At 41.1% G+C, this 25,876-nt stretch overlaps 1 protein-coding gene across 1 annotated transcript; it reads right to left on the bottom strand.

Annotated features, from left to right (window-relative positions):
- On the bottom strand, nt 1-25,876 carry sem1 (SEM1 26S proteasome subunit). Its single transcript, XM_069913675.1, has 3 exons — nt 25,739-25,876; nt 5,760-5,853; nt 1-582 (listed from the first exon to the last, which is right to left on the bottom strand). Exons 1-3 carry the CDS (start codon nt 25,812-25,814, stop codon nt 540-542), a joined length of 213 nt encoding a protein of 70 aa, XP_069769776.1. The 5' UTR covers nt 25,815-25,876; the 3' UTR covers nt 1-539.

Here is a 25,876-nt window from a genome sequence, read left to right as displayed (position 1 = left end):
TTAGTCACAAGTTGAATTTTATTTTCTTAAAGCTGAATATCCAGTCTTCCTACTCAAACAAATGCAAATAAGCTGCTCAAGTTAAAAGATGCAAGCTAAATTAAATGAACTTCAGCATTCCTTTTAAATTATTATATTTATGACATATTCCACTTCAGAGTTCAGTAGTTTTAAAACTGGCACAAATATGGTCAAAATCATCTCATTCCCAAAATATTTGGTAAGTAAACTCTTGCACTTTCTACCTCAAAAAAAATCAGAGGGAAATCTACACAATTTTGGGTGAAGAATTTGTCCACAGCTAGATGCAGTTTAACACTGAGAATGTGACCGTTGTCAAGTCTAGGAAATTTCAATACATTTCACATTACACATTTAAAAATTTTATTTTAGAAAATAAAACAGAATTCAAAGGAAAAAGTGTTCACAACAGAATATTATGCAACTTTTCATTCTTTATGAAGTCGTGGTACCAGTGAACTATTTCAAACATTTTTTTATTCTACATCTTCAAGCCACATCTTGTAGCATCACTTCAGCTATGATGTTTCCATCTTGTATCCAAATTTTTCTAGTTCAGCTCTGAAAAATAAAATTAAATAACTTTACATTTGTCTTCTAATATGAAAATGATCAAGATCTAGAATACATATTAAACAGTCCCTAGGTTTGTAGGTAATATTCAGTCAAGATTTATTTTCTTAATCTTTTCAAGCTCATTGACAAAAATTATAATCAAATGGTACTAAGCTTAGCCAAAGATTGAAAATTTAAGGTTAATAACAGAAATTAACAGTTAATAAATCAAGGCAATCAGTGCACAGAATATGTGCTGAACATTACATTCAAGTTAGAATAAACCTCTGCTGTTTGCAGGCCCAGTGGCCCCAGGCCCAGTGGCCCCAGGCCCAGTGGCCCCAGGCCCAGTGGCCCCAGGCCCAGTGGCCCCAGGCCCAGTGGCCCCAGGCCCAGTGGCCCCAGGCCCAGTGGCCCCAGGCCCAGTGGCCCCAGGCCCAGTGGCCCCAGGCCCAGTGGCCCCAGGCCCAGTGGCCCCAGGCCCAGTGGCCCCAGGCCCAGTGGCCCCAGGCCCAGTGGCCCCAGGCCCAGTGGCCCCAGGCCCAGTGGCCCCAGGCCCAGTGGCCCCAGGCCCAGTGGCCCCAGGCCCAGTGGCCCCAGGCCCAGTGGCCCCAGGCCCAGTGGCCCCAGGCCCAGTGGCCCCAGGCCCAGTGGCCCCAGGCCCAGTGGCCCCAGGCCCAGTGGCCCCAGGCCCAGTGGCCCCAGGCCCAGTGGCCCCAGGCCCAGTGGCCCCAGGCCCAGTGGCCCCAGGCCCAGTGGCCCCAGGCCCAGTGGCCCCAGGCCCAGTGGCCCCAGGCCCAGTGGCCCCAGGCCCAGTGGCCCCAGGCCCAGTGGCCCCAGGCCCAGTGGCCCCAGGCCCAGTGGCCCCAGGCCCAGTGGCCCCAGGCCCAGTGGCCCCAGGCCCAGTGGCCCCAGGCCCAGTGGCCCCAGGCCCAGTGGCCCCAGGCCCAGTGGCCCCAGGCCCAGTGGCCCCAGGCCCAGTGGCCCCAGGCCCAGTGGCCCCAGGCCCAGTGGCCCCACACCCAGTGGCCCCACACCCAGTGGCCCCACACCCAGTGGCCCCACACCCAGTGGCCCCACACCCAGTGGCCCAACAGTCTTTTTGTTGTCACATGCTACTCAAAAGAAGACACACATGTAGTGTAGTCAGGTTAAGTTCTCTGTTTTATTAGAGCTCAGGACTGACTTTTAGACTTGCACTGTTCCTGCCTTGTCCCCTTTGGATGATGTCACAACATGCATAACAAAAGAGGGTTTCCCGCACGCAGATACTTTCCTGAATAGCAATGCCCTTCTCCACGTGCTGTCCCTGTCTGTTGGCTGCGCAGCAAGGCCAGTGGCATTTTGGGGTCACTGGCCTTTAAGCTACGCTGGCCATTTACCCGCTGGTTCACTTGTTGGGGTCAGTGCGCGGGCTGCTGGATTTTGGTTGTGCTCACCACCCGGAACACTGGCTCAATCACCGCTGTGGCGAGGTGAAACATATTGAACATTATTTATAGTATCTGCTTCCACCACTACTCCTGCCAGCCAATTTCCACTCGGTTTATTAAAAAAAAACTTGCTCCGCACATCTCCTTTAATTCTCTGCTTCACTTTAAATGCACGTCCTTTAGAACATTTTTTTCTCCCCCCCCCCCCCCCCCACAATGGAAAAAAGATTCTGGCTTGTCTACCTTATCAATGCCTCATCATTTTATAAATCTCTATCAGGTCTCCTCTCATCCTTTGATGCTCCAGATAAAACCATTCAAGTTTGCCCAACTTCTTATAGCTCACATCCTCTAGCCCAGGCAATGTCTTGGCAGATCTCTTCCGTAACCTTCCAAAGCCTCCAAATCCTACCTATAAAGAAATGACCAGAATTGCACACAATATTTCTAGTGTGGCACAACCAAAGCTTTATATAGCTGCAACATGACCTTCCTAACTTTATGATCAATCCCGGGCCAATGAAGTCGAGCAAACCACACACCCTCTTCAAAGTAATGTGCCAAGATACAAAATATCTCCTTGATAAAATGCAAGGGTAGTACAACAGCACCATTTACTTAATTCCTAAACAAGAACCAAGGCAGAAATTTCCACAACATCTATAGTTTTCTAACCTGCGAAAAAGTTTTTCTAATGTGGAACTGTTGAAAATAAATTGGAAGAAGAGGTCTCAGTACCAGGAAAGGATAAGACAAAGCAACGACCTTTAAACTATTGGATAAATTATTGGACTCAAAGACAAAAAAAATCTAATATTAATATAAAATAATTTTTTAGAAAATCAATCTAGACCTAGTTGTTGTAACCTGCAGCACATAATACATGTTTGGAAATGGATTCAGCAGCATCTTTCAAAGGAAGTTATAAACATTTAGGAGAAAAACTGTTGCACTATGAAGAAAATAAAACTGAATAAATTAGTATTAGCAAATAAGCTAAATAATTTGCTTCTACAATGTATGATTCTAAGATTTCATGCTCACAGAGACTATCACAGCAATCCACTTAGCAATATGAAAAAGGTTAATTAATACAGATGAAACTGACATTTCTTTCCCTCCAAAGAAAATATTTGTTGTGGCTTTACATCTACAGGTAGTTCTTAACTTACTACCATAACTACAACTGAAGAAATGGTCACTTTCATACTCTTCTGAAGCTTCTCCCACTGGGCTTGTGTCTCCTTCATGCTCTGAAGTTGACTTGCTGGGCTGTCCCTTTAGGAGTCTGAATTTTTTTCTCAACTTTCTTTTCCATTGCACTGCACATGTCCGACTTCTCGCCCATGTGTAATACAGTTTTAGGTTTTTCTCTGGCTCCCTCTTTACAGCTCGACGTGAAGGTGACTCTGGAGGAAGGTCCCTCTCCCGGGACCTCGCTGGCGGATCCAGAAAGTACTTCAGCGGCTTGCTTCGACGATAAGGTAGGCCCAGTTTGTTTTTTTATTCTTCTCTTCCGACTTCTTAGTAGGAGATGGCTTAGGTTTTTTTTGTTTCTTAGGTGACATCTTAAAAATTCAAGTTAGATGCTTTATACTAACTTTAAAATAATTTTCTTTTACTACTTTTCTAAATAGATTTTTTTTTTAAACTAATCCTACTGGAGTCGTGAGGTTGTGTGTCGTCCCTCATGGCATCATGTGAAGATGATACCTCAAATTCAGAAGAGGAACAGACCAGAGGGAAGAAAAACTTAAGAAATAAGTAAGATTGAACGTAAAATTGATAAACTTCAAATTAAAATTAATTTGACTTTGGAAAATAATTTTAAATTTCTGTCAGAAGTTAAAACAGATTTGACAGTTAAAGTGGATAATCCATGAAGGTGATGAATAATGTTACACAAAGGATGGATAAGTTGGAAAATAAGGATCAAGATGTTCGATAGGAAGTGCAATGTATTAAAGATAGATCTAATATGTCTGAAGATTCGATGACTAGTTTAATCTCAATGAATGAAAAATTGTTGGAGAAAGTTGATATTTTGGAAAATTATAGCAGAAGAAAATCTTAAAATAGTGGGATTATTCAAAAGTAAAGAAGGAATCAAAAGTGATTCGCTTTTTTCAAGAATGGATACCGAAGATATTTGGAGAGGAACATTTTGAAGACAAGATTTTAATTGAAACATTTTTAATCAGTTCCTCAGAATCACATTTGTCTTGACTTTGACCCTCAAAAAAAAAGAAACGTCAACAGATGGAACTTTTATAAATTGGAGCATAAATGGGTAAATAGTTACAAAATTAAAAATAAATTATACCGAAAAGTATCTTAGGGAAAAGTAAAAAAAGAAATAAATCACAAATCACATGCAATTTTTAACTGAAAAATACTACAGATGGGAAACAATGTATACAATGTATTTATTTTCTTTAATATCAAAATAGATGAAGTTCTCTGACTTGAGAAGAAATATTTCACCACTCCATCCTCAGTCTCTGGAGAACCATCACTTTGGGTCTGAAGTTCAGGAAACTGCCATGCAAGATCATGACTGGCAGAATACTCCAATCCAGGTTTATTAGCTTTAAAACTCAATCCGAGCTGTGCCTCTCAAAGAAAGTAATCTTATCTTTACATTACAGAGAACAAAAAGCTACCAGTCAATTTGCTGGAAGTTTTGCACCCTGCTCAAATGACTTGAAGACCAGTATCAGCAGCTAATTAAAATAAAACCTGAATTAATCCCTACCAGTTTCCATTAATACTGTTAAGTCTATCTGAATGATCCAGATGATAGACAATCCTGTTAACATTATGACAAAAGATCATGAAGAGGTGAAGGGATGACATTCTCCCCAAGCAGTAAATATATTTATTTTTTCTATTTATTTTTAGATGGTGATTCCTTTAAAAATCTTCCTCATGAAGTCCCATCACCATTAAAAAATGTAAGTATTTCCACAACTCCAATTGGCATATTTAAATCTCAAAACATTCCACCCAACATTCATTATAGCAGGTCATGAAATAGGACAAAAAAATTAATCTGCCCTGCAATTAAAAATCAGCCATTGAGTCTCCCTTTTTAAAAAAAAATCCATGGAATCATACTGTTCATTCTTTTCCTCATTTCCAATGTCTTCCTCTAACTAATCGAATAATTGAATTTAAATAATTAACCGTTACTTATTTACATTCCTAATTATCAGAGTTCCTTAACATCAATCCAGAAACAATTTAAGAAATTAATGTGGATTATATTTTAAAAAGGAATGTAACTTGGAAAAGAACTAAAGACACTAAGTGCAGCATTTTTGCTTTCATACTCTAAAATAAAACATGAACTAAGCTGCCATTGAAGTAATTTTGCAGTTACAGTTGCACGGACCCAGGTATGCAATTAATCTGAGTTTCGACCTCATTATATATGGCAAGGCTGAGGGATTTGGTGTTGCACAACTCGTTGATAGAAAATCTAATCTAGTACTACTATTGAAAATGACAGTATTGGCATGGGTGTTCTAGATAAACTTCTGGACTCCAGCATGCTTTAAAATGTTAATGGAATAACACTAACAAAGACTCATTAATACAAGTGGAGAGAGGGAGGGAAAAACTAGCTTTTCTATTTGTTGGAATGAATGAATGCCCACCGACTTTTGAATTTAATGACATTATGGGAGCTTGCTTGTTCTTATACAAGTCAGACATTTATAATGCAGGGAAGCCTGGAGTGAATGTTACCTTAATTGGTTTGAAAAGTCATCTTCCACATTGTCATCATCCCAATTGTCTTCCCAAACATGAGCATCTTCATCCTCGTCTAAACCTGTCCAGCCTACAAATAGAACGAAAACAGAAAAAAAATGGTAAACTCTGTGTCCATGTATTTATGAAAAAAAGTAAAAGGTGCAGGAGAAAATGTTCAAAGGACATGTTAAAATGTCTGCCCTTTTTAAAATAATGACTATGTGTGGCATTGGTTTTCACAGGGTTAAGAACAGTGCATTTCATAATAAATGAAGTATTTTGGTAAACACAAAAGACTCGCTGCATTGAAAATGTAAATGAACTATTTATTACTACAGCGCTTATGTGCATCAATTCATAGATAGAAAAGTGAAAAAGAATCAGATGATGTGCCTTGACGGTTGCTTTGGGTATAAATACTACCCAGCATCTCTAGAGAATGCGTTTGATCTTTGACTCATGCCACAGCATCTTTAACCAATCAGCAAAGACAGGAAGAATTTTTTGTTTCAGAGATATTGCAATATTCATTGGAACATCAACCTAGAGCAGTCTCAGCAATGGCCTGAACCTTCTGTGGACTGTCCTACGAGAATAAAACATATGGCCATATACTTTTGAGTTTAAAGATAATCTTGCTGAAATTAAAAAGCTTGAGGAATGTTTGCAGCAGAGGTTTCCCCTTTCTGGGGCATCTAGATCCAGGGTTACAGTATTAAAATATGATGCTGTCATTTAGGAATTAGGCAAAAGGACATTTCTTAATCGACAGGCCAGCATATCTTTATTAAAGGTCAGCAAGGGCTTAAAGCCTTCTCATGGTGGAGAAAAGACCAAGTGTAAAGGCAGATATTATCTACTTCTACCTCACTCCACTTACTTCCATGGATGTGGCATGTCCACATTTGATGTGCCTCAAGCAATCCTCCTCGACCCTAATGCCAGGGCCGAGGCGAAGGCCCTACTAGGGATCTATTAACTGGGAACCGTTTAGCACGGCTCTAAAGGGATGAGCTGATTACTTCATCAGCCCGCGACCCAGGAGCCACAGGTGACCTGGCAGCAGCGGAGTCCTGCTCAGCACTCGCCAACCGCTCAACATCCACTGCCACCACTCAGCACATTCCCGCCACCCTACCCCAGCCAAACACTGGCAGCCAGACCAACACCGGAGCAGTCATGCATGGCTTTTCGGCACCCTGCTTCAATGAGGAGACATACACAAAGGTTTAAATTTCTTGATGCTGCTGCCGACACATTTTGCAATGTTGAACAACCTTGGTGTTTCAGGGTCGTTTGACACTTTGCTGAGTAATGGCCAACTTCATTACCTATAATCCCCACACAGATGGAACCATTAGTTGACAGAGTGGTTCCAGCTGCATGGGGGATTATGGGTAATGAAGTCAGCCATTGCTTGGCATGTATGGCATCATGGCACCAGTAGCCACGCCTCCTTAACGCCTCATCAGAGCAGGCTTTTCTGGGCCTACATGAAAAGGTAAAAAATACCTTTTCATTCAGCTTTCAAGTCAGCCTCCATGTGGAAGCTGACTATATGAAAACACCTTTAGTCTCTCAGAACCTTGAAGGCAGATATGGATAGATATTTGGATATCCGATTTATTGTCAAGAGTACAAAAATCACATTCCTTTTCCTGCGGGTAGAATTACCACAAATTTATAGTGCATAAAATAAACTGTACATAGTGTAAAACATGTAAACAAACTGATTGTGCAATGCAGAGGGAACAAAAAGAAAAATCAATAAATTGCACAAGAGTCCTTAAATGAGTGTGAGTTTGTGGTTGAGGAGTCTGATGAGGGAGGGGCAGCAGCTGTTCCTGAACCTGGGGCATGAGTCTTGTGGCACCTATAGCTCTTTCATGATGGCAGCAACGAGAACAGAGTGTGTGCTGGGTGGTGAGGGTCTTTGATGATTACTACTGCTCTCTGACAGCAGCACTCCCTGTAGATGTTCTCAATAGTGGGGAGAGTTTTGCCTGTAATGTTCTGGGCTGTGTCCACAACCTTTTGGAGGGCTTTATGCTCAGGGATATTGGTGTTTCCTACCAGACTCGTATGATTGATAAAATGCCTTTACAAAACTGTATAAAGAATAATTTGAACAGAATTATTGATGTGACAAGAACATTATATCAACTGCAGAAATTCTTTAAATGAAGTGAAAAAAAACTCCTTATAAAGGAGCATGTTTAAATAGGTTAAAACTGCTAGACTACAAAATACATAATCACTAGTTAGAGTGAATGGCATCGAAACTGCTTATTAGATGGTAGCTGCATAAAGAAAATAAGTCCACATGGTGCAGCTGAACTGGATGGGTCACGTCTCCAGAATGGAGGACCATCGCCTTCCCAAGATCGTATTATATGGCGAGCTCTCCACTGGCCACCGTGACAGAGGTGCACCAAAGAAAAGGTACAAGGACTGCCTAAAGAAATCTCTTGGTGCCTGCCACATTGACCACCGCCAGTGGGCTGATAACGCCTCAAACCGTGCATCTTGGCGCCTCACAGTTTGGCGGGCAGCAGCCTCCTTTGAAGAAGACCGCAGAGCCCACCTCACTGACAAAAGGCAAAGGAGGAAAAACCCAACACCCAACCCCAACCAACCAATTTTCCCTTGCAACCACTGCAATCGTGTCTGCCTGTCCCGCATCGGACTGGTCAGCCACAAACGAGCCTGCAGCTGACGTGGACTTTTTTACCCCCTCCATAAATCTTCGTCCGCGAAGCCAAGCCAAAGAAAGAAGATTTAAGTGTTAAGAATGGTATAAAAACCTCGGATGTGTAAGCATGCTTTGAGTGGGTAATCAAGAACACTTTGTATAGTGATATACTCAGTGTTGAAATTTCGCCACTCCTGTCAGACGAAAGAAGTAAAGGTATCACCTTACCAAAGAAAACGTGCTGTTTACTATTTTCTAAGAACAAACTATTACAAGACTGTGATACTGCCAGTCAGCACACTTTCTACCACACTTCTGTATAAATTTGCCAGGGTTTCTGGTGTCATACCAAATCTCCACAAACTCTTGAGGAAGTAGAGGCACTGATGTGCTTTATTCATACCATTGGTGTGTTGAGTGCAAGAAAGATCCTCCGAGATAGTGTCTCCCAAGAACAAATTTGCTCGCACTCTCCACCTCTGATGCCCCCATGATCACTGGATTGTATACCTCTGCTGTTCTTTTCCTGAAGTCAACAATCAGCTCCTAAGTTTTGGAGACATTGTGAGTGCAAGGTTGTTGTTGCACCATTCAGTCAAGTTGTCAATCTCCATCCTGTATGCTGATTCATCCCCTTCCTTTATACAACCTACTATCATGGAATCATTGAAAAATTTGTAAATTATGTTATTGTTGTACCATGCCACACAGTCTTAGGTGTAATAAAGTGAGTTGAGCAGGGGATTAAGAACACAGCCCTATTTTGCTCCCATACTGATGGAGATTGTGGAGAAGTTCCTACCAATCTTCACTGATTGTTGTCTGGAGGTGAGGAACTCAATGAACAAAGGATATTAAGTTAGAGCAGATGTGAGCTTATTGATGGCAAAGCAGCTTAAGGGGCCAAAAGCCAAATCCTAGCTCTACTTCTCATTTTTGTAAGATGATTAAAAAGAACCAAAGCCGATATTCAAGATAAATAATTACTCCCTGAATGGGGACCAATGTTTCTGCATTAAAGGAATTGAAATTCTATATTGATTTCTGGTGCAATCTATATGGTGTTTGCAAGTTCTTCTCATGACTACATGGGTTTCCCTCTGGGTGCTCTAATTTCCTGTGCATCCCAAAGAGTTTGTGTAGGTTAAAAATCCAAAGTTGTCTCCCACTGTCTTTAATAATTAAATCAAGGAATAGATGAAAGTGTGAATAACTAAGAATATGGAGAGAACATAAAAGAAATTAATTTATAAAAAGATTAATCTTGAATAGTGAACAATTCAAGCTACCAGCAGGAGGTCTTCAACACTAGCAGATTGAACACTCTCAACCACTGCCATATTACCACAGAATACCTACTGCCCTATTCCTCATGTGTACTTTGGAAAGTTAGACCATTTGACTATGCTTCTTCCCACATTCAGGCAAAAGCTACAAAGCACAGCACCAGTAGAGAAAACTGGGCAGAGCTGGTCTGAGGAAGCTTTGGGGTATGCTGAAGGACCAAGCAACAGACTTCAATGAATATGCTACAGTTGTTACCTACTTCAGGAAATTAGAGAAAAAGTAGAGAATATCTGGATGTATCCTAACCAGAAGCCACAGATTAACTAGGAGCAATGGCATTCAAATCAGGCAATTCAGAGGCCTGCAGGAAATCCAAGTACAAACTGAGAAAGGCCATCACCACAGCAAAAAAAAAAAAAAAAAAGACAATTCTGGACCAAACTGAAGTATTTGGCAGATGCTTGATAGTTGTGGCTGGGCTTGCATGCCCTCTCTTCTTGCAAGGCAAAACCAGGTAGTGTGAACAACAGCAAAGCATCTCATGAGCTCAACACTTTCCATGCTCATTTCTAAAGAGAATTTTTTTTTTAATTATGCATCCTCACAAGCTCCCAGTCCCGGTGCTCCTAGTTACTGAGGCTGACATGAAAAGAATCTTCAAAAGCATGAACATCCAGACCTGGCTGTGTCTTTAAAAATTATGTGAGCTATCATTTTCATCCTCTCATTGCTACAGCCTTTTTCTAAAGGCCATCCATTTTACTGGAGCCAAGAGCAATCTATCCTGCCGTAACAATTACCAGCTGGTGGCTCTTGCATCTGTCGTGATAAAGTGCTTTGAGGTAGGTTATGGAGCAAATCAACTCCTATTTCAGGAAGGACCTAACCAACTTCAATTTGCTTCCCTCAACAGATAAATAGCAGATGTCATCTCGCTGGCTCTCCACTCTGTACCATAAGCAATCTTACACCAGGCTGTTGAGCATTAATGTGAAACAAAAGTCTGCAGATGCTGTAACCGTAGTAAAACACTGAAATGCTGGAGGAACTCAGTAAGTCTCGCAGTATTCATAGGAGTTAGATATATTTCCAAATTTCAGGCCTGAGTTCTTTTTCAAGGCAAGAACAAGGCAGGTAGGTACCGGAATAAAAGAAATGGCAGGAGGATGAGCAAGACCAACAAACAAAATGGTGATAACTGGATATGGATTAGAGGCCAGGAGAAAAGAATGGAGAAAGAATTGATGGTAGGGGTGGGGGGTGAATTTGGATCTGTAAGTGCAGAGCTGGACAAAAGAGAGAGGGAAGAGAGACATGGAGAAAGATGGGGGGGGAGGGGGAGAAGTGATGGAAACTGGAGAAGTCAAGGTTAAATAAGAGACATTGTTCCTTAGATTTATGGGTGGTCTCTATCTGGCAGCACATGAGACCATGGAAAAATATATCAGCATGGAAAGGGGATGGGGAATTGAAATGATAGGCCAATAAGAGATCCCCACTTATGCAGTGGACAGAGCCAAAGTGCTCAATGAAATCATGTTCCAGCTTGCGTCCAATCTTTTCAATGTAGAGGAGACCACAATAGAAGCACTGAATGCAGTAGATGATCCCAGCAGATTCACAAGTGTTGGATCACTTTGAAGGACTATTTGCGGTTACAGGTGCAAGCGGAGCGCCTCCTGCAGTCACAGGTGCAAGTGCCAAGGGGAAGGGAGATGGAGGAAGCAGAAGGTGGAGCACAGAAGACGTGTTTGGTGGTGGTATCTTGTTAGGCAGCTGAAATGGCAGAGAATGATATGTTGGATGCAGAGACTGATAGGTGAGGACAATGGGAATCCTGCCCTTGTTGCGAGTTGGAGTGGAGGGGGCCATAGCAGTTGTGTGGGTTTATGGAGGTTATATCAGTGAGGTCTGAGTTGATTGATGGGGGTAGAGGGGACAGAAATGGAGGAATTGAAAGAAAGGAATGGAATCCTTACAGGTGACAGGGTGCAAAGAGGTACCACTGAGTTATCTGTGGGAGTTGGTGGGTTTGTAGAAGATGCCTGTTGAGAGTTTGTCTCAGGTTAAATGGCACCACGGAAAATAGCTACACACGACAAAACCTGCAAATACAGGTAGTTCTCGACTTATGACCTACGACTACCCACACATACGACCAAAATTTAAAAATAAGTGTCTGCGCGTGCGCAATGTAAGTCCATGTGTGCAGTCGCCATTTTGTAGCCACGCTAGACATGGCAAGCATGAGGAAAAACATATTCCTTGCTGATAGAGCTACTAAGAGACCAAGAAAAACTGTAACTTTGGAGGTAAAAATGAAAGCCATTAACCAAGAAGACCAAGGTAGAAAAGTCAATGATATTTCACGCACTTTACAGTTGTCGCATTCTACCGCGTCAATGATTTTAAGGGATGGAGACAGAATACTTGAGGCTGTCGGAGAATCCGTACATTTGAAGAGCACAATTTTAACTAAGCAACAACAAGGGGCTGTTCAGGTGATGGAGAAGTTATTAATGGTCTGGTTGGAAGACCCAATTCTGAAGTGCATGCCACTAACTTTAAGGACGATTCAGACAAAGGCTAAAAGTCTTTTGGAGGCATTGAAGGAGCAAGTGGGGAAGGAGTAATTGGGAGCTTCGCTGCAAGTAATGGCTGGTTTAGTAGATTTCAAAGAAGGTACAGCTTGCACAACGTACGAGTCTCAGGTGAAGCAGCAAGTGCCGATGAAGGAGTCGCCAAAAAGTTAATTGAAAGTCTGAATGAGTTAATCCATGATGGAGTTTATCAACCAGAGCACATTTTCAATGTGGACGAAATGGGACATATTTTTTGGAAGAGGATGCCAGAACGAACGTATAGCCATAAAAAAAGCTTGCACGATGCCAGGATTTAAACCACTGAAGGGTCTAGTGACCTTGTTACAGGGAGGTAATGTTGCAGTTTTTAAGAAGAAGCCTTTCCTGATTTACCGCTCTGAGGACCATGTTCATTCAAAAACATTAACAAGCACACCTTGCCTGTCCAATACAGATCCAAACCTAAAGCCTAGACAACTATGGCTTAGTTAGAAAGCTGGTTTGCTAACTGTTTCATTCCAAATGTTCAGCAATATTGTTTAGAAAATAGTTTCACTTTCAAGATTCTAATAATTTGAGATAATGCACCTGGTCATCCCCCTCATTTGTTGGGGCTTAATTCTGATGTTAACATGATATTTCTGCCACGAAACACAACCTCGATCATCCAGCCTATGGACAATTGCGACTTTTAAAGCTTGTTTCTTTTGCTCAACATTTCCGCAGGCCATAGCAGCAACCAACAATGATCAAATATTGTAACATGATTTTTGGAAAGGTTACAGCATTCTTAATTGCATCAAGAATATCACTGCAGCATGGGAGAATTTTGTAGGAAGCTGCACGAATGGAATTTGGAAACACTGTTTCAAACACTATGTTCACCCAAGCTTGAATGAGGATGGTGTACTTGACGAGATTAAAGAGAACAATGTGATGCTCGCAATGAATCTTGAATTGATAGTCAACAATGAAGATGTGGAAGAGTTTATTAGATTTTGAATCAAAGAAATTAACCAATGAGGACTTAATTGAATTAGAAGAATGTATTGTGAAAGAGGAAAAGAGGGAAGAGAGAGGAAGATGAACAGGCTGTTCAATGCATTTTCACAAATGAATAAGGTCCTTGCTGAGTTTGGAAGCATGGACCAGAATTTTGAACGATATTCCAAGATTGATTGCCAAATTCAAGACGCTTTAAATTCTTATCATCAAATTTATGATAAGAAATAAACAGAGCAAATAAATTTAGACATGTTCTTCAAATGTCCTTCATCAACCCCCCCCCCCCCCCCCCGCCCAACAATCCATGAAGACGACGATGACTGAGGAGCCACAGCCAAGTACAAGTGCAGCGACGGGATCAAGTTCAGATGAAGAGACTTCCAATTAAAGTTCAAATATTCACAACCTTCATTAAAACTACTGTACAGATACAGAACATATTTCATATTAAAAGAATAGTACTGTATGTTGAGATTCTTTATTTACTTGTACTTGAAGTTCACACGTTGAGTATCTTTATTAAAGGTACTGTACAGTACCCATGTTGAGATTCTTCATTAAAGGCTCATTTGTTGAGAATGTTTATGAAAAATAGCTTCAAGACCTTGTTAAGACTGCGCATGTGCATAGAGTGAACCTGGTTACAACCAATCATTTGGTCCCAATTACAGTCATAGGTTGAGGACTACCTGTACAACAATAGACCATGATTGGTGCAATGGACAAATTTCTTCTTCTTTGGCTTGGCTTCGCGGACGAAGATTTATGGAGGGGTAATGTCCATGTCAGCTGCAGGCTCGTTTGTGGCTGACAAGTCCGATGCGGGACAGGCAGACACGGTTGCAGCGGTTGAAAGGGAAAATTGGTTGGTTGGGGTTGGGTGTTGGGTTTTTCCTCCTTTATCTTTTGTCAGTGAGGTGGGCTCTGCAGTCTTCTTCAAAGGAGGTTGCTGCCCGCCGAACTGTGAGGCACCAAGATGCACGGTTTGAGGTGATATCAGCCCACTGGCGGTGGTCAATGTGGCAGGCACCAAGAGATTTCTTTAGGCAGTCCTTGTACCTCTTCTTTGGTGCACCTCTGTTCCCATTCCGAGACAGAGGAATGGACAAATATGCTGCAGAGAAATCTCATAGCAAAGATGCACAAAATTATACATTTTGTTCAATTAAAAGGGTGCAATAAAGGGGGTAGATCTGGTTTCACCTGCTTAGTGTTGAGTTGGGGAGTGGGGGGTTTAAAGGGGTGATGAGGACAGGAAGAGAAGGTTATCAAAACTTGTAAATTCCATATTCATACATTAGGCTGTACACTATCCAAGTGGGACAGGAGACATTATTCTTCTAGTTTGCACTGAGCCTCACCCAGGCAATGGAGAAGGCAGGAGATGGACATATTGATGTGGGAATGGGAAGGCGAGTTGAAATTGCATGCAACCATAGCTTGGGATAAAAGAATCTTGAAAATCTATTTTGGTAATATTGTTTCAATAGGGTGGCACGGTTGGCATAGCAGTTAGTCCGACACTTTACAGCAATTGGGACCAGACCAGGGTTTGAATCCCACGCTGTCTGTAAGGAGTTTGTACGTTTTCCCCATGTCTGTGTGGATTTTCTCTGGGGGCTTCTGTTTTCTCCCACTATTCAAAACATACTAGAGGTGGAGGTTAATAGGATGTAATTTGGGCAGCACAGACCCGTGAGCCAAAATGGCCTGTTACCGTGCTGAATGTCTAAATTCAAATTTATTAATGAATGCAGTGAGTCATTTCAGAATGTTTGAAGGCCCTTTATCCATGCTATGGGAACAGTAATAATTGAAATAGTAATATCCAACATATTATTGGAGACAGTAAATTAAGCTTCATGCCCACTTCGTTATTAGTTTTAATAGAAGAGAAAATTGAATAATGATATGCTATAGAAAAGATCAAAATTTCAACTCAATGTTTAAGACATCAGCAATATGCTGTAAATGTTCTTTTAAAAATAAAGACAAATTGACATTAACACAGATTTGTGAATAGTCTGGTAAATTAACATTCTTGGACCACAAATTAATGCCATATATAATAGGAAAAAAAGGTGATTATGAAACAAGAGTTTGGTTATTTTACTGTAGTACTGCTGTAGAATTCATTACTTGGCTTGAGAAAAATTAGTTTCCATTAAATACCTGTCTCAATACTAGACCAATTCTTTGCTTGGGGTGAACTGGTTAGCACTCAGTGCTGAAATTTTAATAACCAATTGGCATCCATAATACTAATTTACTTCTCAGTGAAAATAAATTCACTTTTACTTTCCTTCTCAGCACATTCAGAGAAAATCAAGATCAATGAAGTTTTTTTTTGCACCCAATTTAAACATTATAATTATTTTCTTCCAAAAGTCACTTTTATTGCACCAGTACAACACAGTTTTTGTGGTTACCAATGCTAGACAAGTAGCTACAACTAATACAAACCCAAATGTTAAAATCACATTCAAATACAATTGATTCTACACAGTTACTTCTGATTTTAAAATTTTACTAGCCAAAGTCAATGGACAGCATAGACTACCTTCACCAGAGTTTCTCCCCCTTCCCATGACAAAAAGCTGTATTAAATAGCACAACAATCTTTGCAAGAACAAGCTTATTACAAAGCGTAATTAATGTTCTTAGGACATAAAAAGTGTCCACAAATTACTCTCTATTCTCACTATATATCAACAGCCAGCTTGCACACAGCAGGACTCCATAACAGCAGGGAAATAAATGGCAAGTTAAATGAGTTTTGATGGCGTTTATTAGGCATCAACTGTGGCTCAGTTGGTAAAGAGTTTGAAGGCTATGGGTTCAAGTTTCAGAACAGGTGGTGACTAGTCCATGTGGCCTTTTCATAAAATAATAAATATACCCTTTTTTTCCCCTTAGCCATTTAAATTATTTTCCCTCAACCAATTTCTTTAAAAGACCTGATTAACTGTGCCTCTACCATAATTAAATAAAGTGAATTTTTTTCTTCACATCTCCCAAATTGTTTGTTCCTCATTTTAATCCAGTGTCCCCAGCACTTAAATGTACTTCTATCTACTTTGTTAATGAAAACTAATTACCTTATATAAATCAGTGCACCAAACAAACCTCAGCACAACTGCTTCTTCAACAAGAACCACCAAATTCCTTTACTCAAACACTAATAGAAATACATTGTTTCACTGCCATTTGTTTGCCAGGATCTTCATATTCTTCCTAAAGTGTGGTGACCAGAAAAAAAATGCAATTCTCCAAGATCCCTAATGCTTTACTAATCTTTTTTCCTCAGAAGGCCCTTTTACTTTAAAAAAAATTGTACATAAAGGCACACAGGTAGTTCCTGTACATCTTTCAAACTGTGCCAATTTATCCAAATGTTTTCACCACTCTTTTGAATTAAATGTTGTCTGCCATCTGATTGTTAGCCAGCCAATGCACAGCACAGGTCTCCAAGTGAGAGGTGGTCTTCCATTTTTTTTTCTCCCCAATCATACTTTTTTTTGAAAATTTTATTTAATTTCACATATGCATTAAAACATACATATATTTCTCATTCAAAAATATTAAAAATAGAGATTTTTGAAAAAAAACTCCCTGCCATCTTCCTCCCCCTCCCCCCACCACCCGCCACAACAGCCCAATAGAAAAGAAAAAGAAAAGAGAACATCTGGATATAATTTATAAAAACTTACTAAAACTATCAAATAAAATCTAATGTTTCTTAATTTTTAGGAATCAGCAGATTCAGGTTGGGCTATCACAACCTAATTCCTACAATTTGAAAATATGATTTCCAAATCTTTTGAAAAATTTCAAATTTATTACACAAATTATATGTAATCTTTTCAAGTGGTATACAACTATCTATTTCAGAATACCATCAATTCATTCTCAAATGCAAGTCTGACTTTAAGTTAATGCCACACATTTTCTAGCTATTTTAATAAATTCTTTGATATTTATTTAATTTCAATTCTGTGTCAAAAATATTTCCAAGTAAAAAAAAATATTTGGATCTTGAGGACACACACTCTTCTTAATGCATCAAATAAAAGCAGTGTCTTCAACAGTGACTTTTGGGGAATCCACCACTGTCTCCCCATCTTCCCATATGAAAAACAACCAAAAGGGTTTCTACAGGTTGGATGTGGAAAGGATATTTCTCCTGGCTAAGGAATCTAGAATTTGAGTTACAGTATCAAAATAAGGTGTGGGGTGGGGGGAGAAAGAGAGATAATTTAAGATAGATTAGGAGAAATTTCATCTCAAAATGCAATTAATGTCAAAATTATTAAATTTATTGTCCTTAGGACTAGAAGGAACAATGGATATGGGGACAAATCAAAAATGTGTTTCAATAAATCATATTGAATGGTCGAGCATAGCTGAGTACCCAGCAAATAAACCTTGTAATTTATAATTCCTACACAACCACAAAGGAATTAGTTTGATAATATCCAATGTGAATTTAAAAAAAGACCAAATTTAGTAATAGTAATGGCCATAATTATCTTGCAGTATCAACATCATCTATTTTATCCCAACTTGAAAACTATGGGATCAAGTCAGGAATTCTTGAGTACACCAATTATTCAAGAATCATCTATTCTTTAATCTCCCAAAATTAAATTAAGACAAATTTACAACCCTGCTTGCTTTTTTTTTAAATGTATCAAATGGGGCCCTTACTTCTTTTGCCATCTCTGCTCTCTGTAACCTGCTGTATTCTGTAGGAATGCTGTTACAATGTTTTGATACATCTGATTACAACCTAGAGGAAATACAACTTTCAAAGCATATTCTTGTGTTGAATACCAGGTGACAAGAACATGAGAAATACGAGATCGCCATTTGATCCTTCAAAGTCATCCTGGTCATTCATTAAAACCATGGATGATCTACTTTGGTGCCATTTGAACATGATCTAAATCCCATGGGTTCAATTCTACAGTGATGGGCAAATCAGATCACCTTGACTTTAGTTTTACACTTATGCAATTTGCCTACAATTTGTTCCACCCTCCCCCACACCTACCCCCCCTCCAGTATATTTAGAGACGTATTAAAATCCCAGCAAAATAATAAAAAGCGTGGCCTGATATTCAAAAATTCTGAGGAATAAAGTGGATGAAGAGGACATTTTCTTTTTTAATTAATATTTTAAGAATTTTCCATAGCTGTAGTAATGATAATTAAAGTAGTAATGCAGATTCCAAAAGAACCAAAATAGTTACATACATGATATTTTCACCCCATCCTAAAATCCCAATCCCACTCAACTCCCCCCCCTCAAAAAAGATACTGTACATACTATAAATCTAAGTATAAAAAGAGGGAAAAGAAAAACAGAAATTTTGGATTGCATAAAGAAGCATCTCCCAGCACAGATCTCCAAATGAGAGAACATTTTCAATGAGCAAGTTGTCTGACAACTTAAAATTAGAAAAAAGCATTTATACTCCGTAGGTCCTGTAGTGTTCTAGGAATGAGAATTTTTCATCTCACAATTATTGCTACTAAGTTTTTTTTTAATATATTTTCTATTTAAATTTATTTTATAAAAATTAAGAAAATCAAAATTAAATTTAAAGAAATAATATACATTTATAAAAATTACATTAAAAATTAAATAAATTTAAGTCTGCTGATTGTTCCCAGCATTTCCCCAGCCACCCCCAAATTTCAAATTTCCAGCAAACTGCAGTTCTTTTTAAAATTGTCACTAAGAAACAAACTTTCAAGCAAAGGCAGTCTGGAGCACTTCACAGCTCAAAAAGCTTAATTCACAAATTTAACACACATTGATGAAATGAATCAACTCAAGAGTAAAAGGAATTTAAAGCCAAGTCAGATGAGTAAATACAGATGAGCTTCGATCTCAAAATGAATGTTTAACATTAATAACATCAGAAGAGCATGGAAATGTTTACATGGAGCATAAACAACCACACAGAATAGCTGATGAAGGAGGCCTGTTTTTCTTTGTTGCATGATTCAAAAGATCTTCATTTTATCCATGAACTTGCAGCTATTTACCACCAATTCATGGTGGGTTAGCTCTATTTGCCTGCGTTCAGTTCATATTGTTAAACCCTTCCTATCCATACAATGTCTTTTAAATGTCGTAATAGTCCTCAATTCCACAGCTTCCTCCAGTAGCTCATTCCAGATGCAGCCTGCCTTCTGAGTGAACATTGCCCCTCAAGTCCCTCTTAAATCTCAACTCTCTCATCTTAAGCCTATATCCTCTAGTTCCAGATTCACCTATTCTGGGGAAAAAGACTGTCAGTTTTCGCTTTATCATTGGGCCATATATTTTTATAAGCCACCGCAAGGTCAACCCTTCACTTCAGGGGATAAAGAACTAGTCTGTTCAATAACTTTCTATCGGCTTTTTCAGATGCATTCTCCGCTAAGAATGCGCCTGAAGAAGCAGAAGTGGCCCTTTAAATTGCAGTTCAAGTGGCAGCGTTGAAAGAACAGTGCTGGCCACCTGAAAGGACAGGTGCGCCAGGATGAGCATCTGAGCGCATTCCCGCGCTGGCCGCACGACAGTGTGGGGACTGGGAGAGGAGCTGTCAGGTGCTGGCCAGCTGACTGACTGCTTTTAGGCAGCTGCATTCAGATGGCTGGGTAGGCCACTATGCTGCAGGGATTATCCCTTTTGGAGGAGGGTTACCAAACTCACTTTGCAGGCGCCTCCTGCACATTCACATGGCCTTCCCACAGCCGCATTTTGCCAAAATATGATGCTTTAAGTGCCTTATAACTACAATCTAAGCAACATCCCGATGAATCTCTTCTGCACCCATTCTGACACATTGGTAAACTTCCTATAGCTGGGAGTACTGTGGAATTCTAGTCACTAAGTGTAGTCTCACCAACATCTTTTGCAGCTTACATCATGAGGTCCCAACTTTTGTCCTCAACAGCTCCCCCTTAAGGTAAGCATTCCAAATCCCTTCTTGACAACCCTGTTAACCTGTGCTGCCTCTTGCAGATAACAATGCACCTGAACCACTATCTCTCTGTTCTGCACACTCTCCAGAGCCTAACTGTTTACTATACAAGTCTGACACTGGTTTCAAAACACAACATCTCAAACTTGTCAGTGTTAAATTCCATTTTCCACTCCTTGGCCATGTTCCCAGATGATCTCAGATTCCAGTTTTATCAGAGTTTCTTCTTTTTTCTTCTTTGGCTTGGCTTCGCGGACGAAGATTTATGGAGGGGTATGTCCACGTCTGCTGCAGGCTCGTTGGTGACTGACAAGTCCGATGCGGGACAGGCAGGCACGGTTGCTGCGGTTGCAAGGGAAAATTGGTTGGTTGGGGTTGGGTGTTGGGTTTTTCCTCCTTTGTCTTTTGTCAGTGAGGTGGGCTCTGCGGTCTTCTTCAAAGGAGGTTGCTGCCCGCCGAACTGTGAGGCACCAAGATGCACAGTTGGAGGCGATATCAGCCCACTGGCGGTGGTCAATGTGGCAGGCACCAAGAGATTTCTTTAAGCAGTCCTTGTACCTCTTCTTTGGTGCAGCTCTGTCTCGGTGACCAGTGGAGAGCTCGCCATAGAACACGATCTTGGGAAGGCGATGGTCCTCCATTCTGGAGATGTGACCCACCCAGCACAGTTGGGTCTTCAGCAGCATGGATTCAATGCTTGCGGACTCTGCCAGCTCGAGTACTTTGATGTTCGTGATGAAGTCATTCCAATGAATGTTGAGGATGGAGCGGAGACAGCACTGATGGAAGCGTTCTAGGAGCCGTAGGTGATGCCGGTAGAGGACCCAAGATTCGGAGCTGAACAGGAGCGTGGGTATGACAACAGCTCTGTACACATTGATCTTTGTGTGTTTCTTCAGGTGGTTGTTTTTCCAGACTCTTTTGTGTCATCTTCCAAAGGCGCTATTTGCCTTGGCGAGTCTGTTGTCTATCTCTTTGTCGATCCTTGCATCAGATGAAATGGTGCAGCCGAGGTAGGTAAACTGGTTGACCGTTTTGAGTTCTGTGTGCCCGATGGAGATGTGGGGGGCTGGTGGTCATGGTGGGGAGCTGGCTGATGGAGGACCTCAGTTTTCTTCAGGCTGACTTCCAGGCCAAACATTTTGGCAGTTTCCGCAAAAGAAGACGTCATGCGCTGGAGAGCTGGCTCTGAATGGGCAACTAAAGCGGCATCGTCTGCAAAGAGTAATTCACGGACAAGTTGCTCTTGGTGTGAGCATTCAGGCGCCTCAGATTGAAGAGACTGCCATCCGTGCGGTACTGGATGTAAACACCGTCTTCATTGTTGAGGTCTTTCATGGCTTATTTCAGCATCATGCTAAAGAAGATAGTAAAGAGAGTTGGTGCAAGGACGCAGCCTTGCTTCACGCCATTGTCAATGGAGAAGGGTTCGGAGCTCATTGCTGTACCTGACCCGACCTAGTTGGTTTTTGTGATTATCCCTTATTAGAGTACATTCATGTCATCACATAAAACCTGAGATTCTCTTTCCTGTGGGTGAGGCAGAATTACCACTTATTGGCAGTGCAAAAAAAAACTGACTCAAGTAAACTTGTAAACAAAATGTAAACAAACTGACTGTGCCATACAGAGAGAGTGAGCAAGTGACAAGAATTAATGAAGCCTTTCTTGGAATATGCAGAATAGATCCTGACAGCAATCTTAAAAGTATTATAAATAAGAATGGCAACATAGCATAGCCATTGTTATGCTACCTAGAGCAAATGAAACACAGACCCTTCTACCTACCTGAGAGTTTTTAAATCAGTGATTCGCATTGGAGTTTATAACCATCCCAGTGCCAAACAGGCACTCGTGATGTGGTCAATAAACAAGAGTTGGCCCATCCCGATGCCCGACAAATCAGAGTCAGTGGCTTTAACCAGGCCTGTCTTAAGAAAACCCTGCCCAATTATCACCAGCTCATAACGTGCTATACACAAAGTTCCAGAAGACTTGATCAGATTTTTAGATTTATTGCCAGAGTACATACATGACATCACATACACCTGAGATTCCTTTTCTGCGGATGAGCAAAATTACCACTTATTTGTAGCACAAAAACTGTACACAGCGCATAAATGTAAACAAAGAACTGTAAATGGGTAACAAATGTAAACAAACTGACTGCAATACAGAGAGAATTTTTTAAAAATCAATGAAGTGAACAAGTAAGAGTCCTTAGATGAGTCCCTGATTGAGTTTGTTGTCGACAAGTCTGATGCTGCGGGGGTAGCAGCTGTTCCTGAACCTGTTGGTGCGAGTCTTGTGGCAGCTATATTTCTTTCCTAATGGCAGCAGTGATAACAAGAGTGTGCGCACTGGGTGGTGTGGATCCTTGATGATTGCTGCTGCTCTCCGACAGCAATGTTCCCTGCAGATGTTCTCAATAGTGGGGAGGGTTTTGCCTGCGATGTCCAGGGCTATGTCCACTACCTTATGGAGGGTTTTATGCTCAAGGGTATTGGTGTCCTCATACCAGACCATGATGCAGCCAGTCAGCACACTTTTCACAACACATCTGTAGAAATTTGACAGGGATGATTTTGGTGTCATTCCAAACTTTCATAAACTCCTGAGGAAGAGGTGGTGCTGTCATGCTTTCTTCATGATGCCATTAGGATGTTTGGTCCAGGAAAGAGCCTACAAGATAATGACTCCTAAAAACTTAGCTGACCCTCTCCACCTCTGATACCCCAATGATCACTGGATTGTATACCTCTGGTTTTCCTTTCTGAAGTCAACAATCAGCTCCTTAGTTTTGATGGCATTGAGTGTAACGTTGTTGTTGGTGCACCGTTCAATCTTTATCCTGTATGCTAGCTCATCACCTTTCTTTATACAACCCACTATGCAGCCTGTGCAGATTGTGGAGTTGCTCTTACCAATCTTCACAGATTGTGACCTAGAGGTGTGGAAAATTCACGATTAAATTACACAGTGCAGTTTTGAGACCCAGGTTTTTGATTTGTTGATCAATTTTGAGGGGATGATGGTGTTAAATGCCAAACCATAGTCGATAAAGAGCATCCTGATGAATGCATCTTTGCTGTCCAGGTGTTCCAGAGCTTTGTGTAGAGCCAATGAGATGGCATTTACCTGTTGCTACAATAGGCGAATTGGAATGGATCCACGTTGCCATTCAGACAGGAGCTGATATGTTTCAACACCAGCATTTCAAAGCATTTCATCACTGCTGATGCGAGTGTTACTAGTCAATAGTTATTAGGTAGGCTGGTACTACTAATGCCTGCTTGAAACAGGTGGGTACCACACCATGCCAGATTCAGATGTTGAAGATATCCATGAATACATTGGCAAGTTGGTCAGCACAGATTTTTAATACACGGCCTGGTTCTCTATTCAGACTGGGAGTTTTCCAGATTCACTCTACTAAGTACTTAAACACGACCCAATCCACTGACTCAGAAAGTACTGTAACCATTATTCAGCACCCAGCATCCACCTTCTAGCTGTGCTGGTCTCTGGAGCTTCCTTTTTTGGACCTGTCTGTATCCTGTTTTAGATGCCCTTCCTTATTGTCCACTATACTACTAATTTTAACGTCTTCTACAAATTTACGAATCATTAATAGAACATTACAGCACAGTTCAGGCCCTTTGGCCCATGATGTTGTGGCAGCTGAATATAAACTTACTCAAAAAACTTTCCTTACCTCATAAACCTTTTTTCTTGTATCCATGTGCTTAAGGGTATATTAAAATGTCCCTATAGTACTAGTCACTACCACCACTCCAGGCAATGCATTCCAGACACTGTAAAAAAAAAAAAAAAAAAAATCCCTGACATCTTCCCAAAACTTTCCTCCTCTCATTCTGTACAGATGTCCTCTGATATTTGCTAATATCACCTCAGGTAAAAGAAGCTGGTTGACCACCCAATCTAGACTCTCATAATTTTGTAGACTCTATTAAGTCATCTCTCCAAACAGAAAAGCCCTAGTTCTGCTTACCTTGCCCCAAAAGACATGTTGTTAAACCTAGGCAACATCATGGAAAATCTCCTCTGCTCCCTTTCCATGCTTCATAGGGAAGGGGCCCATAAACTTTGAACAGAGTTTCAAGGGGGCCATAGCCCAAAAAAATTGAATATGTTGGTATAAAGAGAGATAAGATGGAACCAAAGGGTAGGGGGGGGGGGGGATGGAAGAGGATAGCAGAGTCCATCAATGTTGATATCATGAAGAAAAGAACCATGGTGGGGGGGGGGGGGGGGAGAATGATGAGAATAAACAGGGGTGGTTATAAAGGGCAAAAATGGGGAGGTGAGGAAAGAGCAGAAGGGGTACAGAACAAGAAAATTCTGTGCTCATGGTTGGCACAATGCTATTACAGCAGTAGCTATCTATGTTCAAGTCTGCCTCTGTCAGATGTCTGCAGATTCCTCTGAGTTTGGTTTCTTCACACTTTTGGAAAATCCACAGGGTTAGTCAGTTAACTGGTCACATGGGTTTATTTCAGCAGTCATGGAATGGAAGGGCCTGTTACTCTGCTGTTATCTCTAAATTAATTTTAGACTGAATTCGATTGCAGGCTGTTTGTGAACAATGGAGTGCTGTTCCTCAAGTTTGTGCCTTTGATTTTATTACACAAATCAAGGTATTTCAACATTTAGATATTCTGCATTTTCACTACTTTTGCATTTTCTTTCTACTTCCACCATGGTTCACATACACACGACATTTATTTCCGCGATACCAAGTTATGTTCAGGCCATAACTTGTAGATTTTCCAACACAGCAAGATCTCAATGAGGGAATGCTGACAACCAGCACATTCCAAGCTGCAGTACATGCTAGGGTGCAGCCAATGTAAGCTCTGTGGGGAAGGACCACAGTCAAGGATCCTTCCCGGACTGGGCATGGAGAAGAGATTGGTGGGGAAGCCCCTTCAACAACAGAAAGAGAGCAACTCTTGGGGGAGAAGAAAGAGAAAGAACTCGATGGTGTTACAAATGGTTAACAGTACATGGTTCTGCTGTACAGGATGTACAAATATTAAAAAAGCCCTTGCCCTGCGCACAGAGTAAAGTTTATTTTGGCATTTCGAAGGCCGGTCTCCCAGGACCAAGCTATCCCATTGCCCTTCCGAAGTACTGACGATTCCGATGTCCCCCAATCCGGGCTACTCAACTGCACAATGCGTGGTCGTGAGAGACTGTGTTCTCGCTCTCCCCAGACTTTCAATGCAAACACAGAACAGTCATTAAAAATAAGAGGCGAAGTGTCCCAACCTACGCCAGACTCTCGCTCTGGAACTGCACAGGCCAGGGCAGAGAACCATCTTACTAGGCCCAGAGCGCGGTGGGGTCCCCAAACTGGGGTCAGAAAGTCATGGACCCCTCAAAGACGTGGATATGAATCGTTCTCACCTTCCGCTGGAAACTCCTCGAACTCATCATCCTCTTCCAACAAACCCAGGTCAACCGGTGCCTTCTTCTCCGACATGATTCAGGGCAAATCCTCCACTGGAGGCTGGGATCGATGACGTCACTGGGTGGCTTTGCGCA

The sequence above is a fragment of the Narcine bancroftii genome, chromosome 1, assembly GCF_036971445.1.
Source record: "Narcine bancroftii isolate sNarBan1 chromosome 1, sNarBan1.hap1, whole genome shotgun sequence".
Taxonomy (NCBI): Eukaryota; Metazoa; Chordata; class Chondrichthyes; order Torpediniformes; family Narcinidae; genus Narcine; species Narcine bancroftii.
Note: the sequence above shows the minus strand (reverse complement) of the source record. Positions and strands in the feature narration are given on the sequence as shown.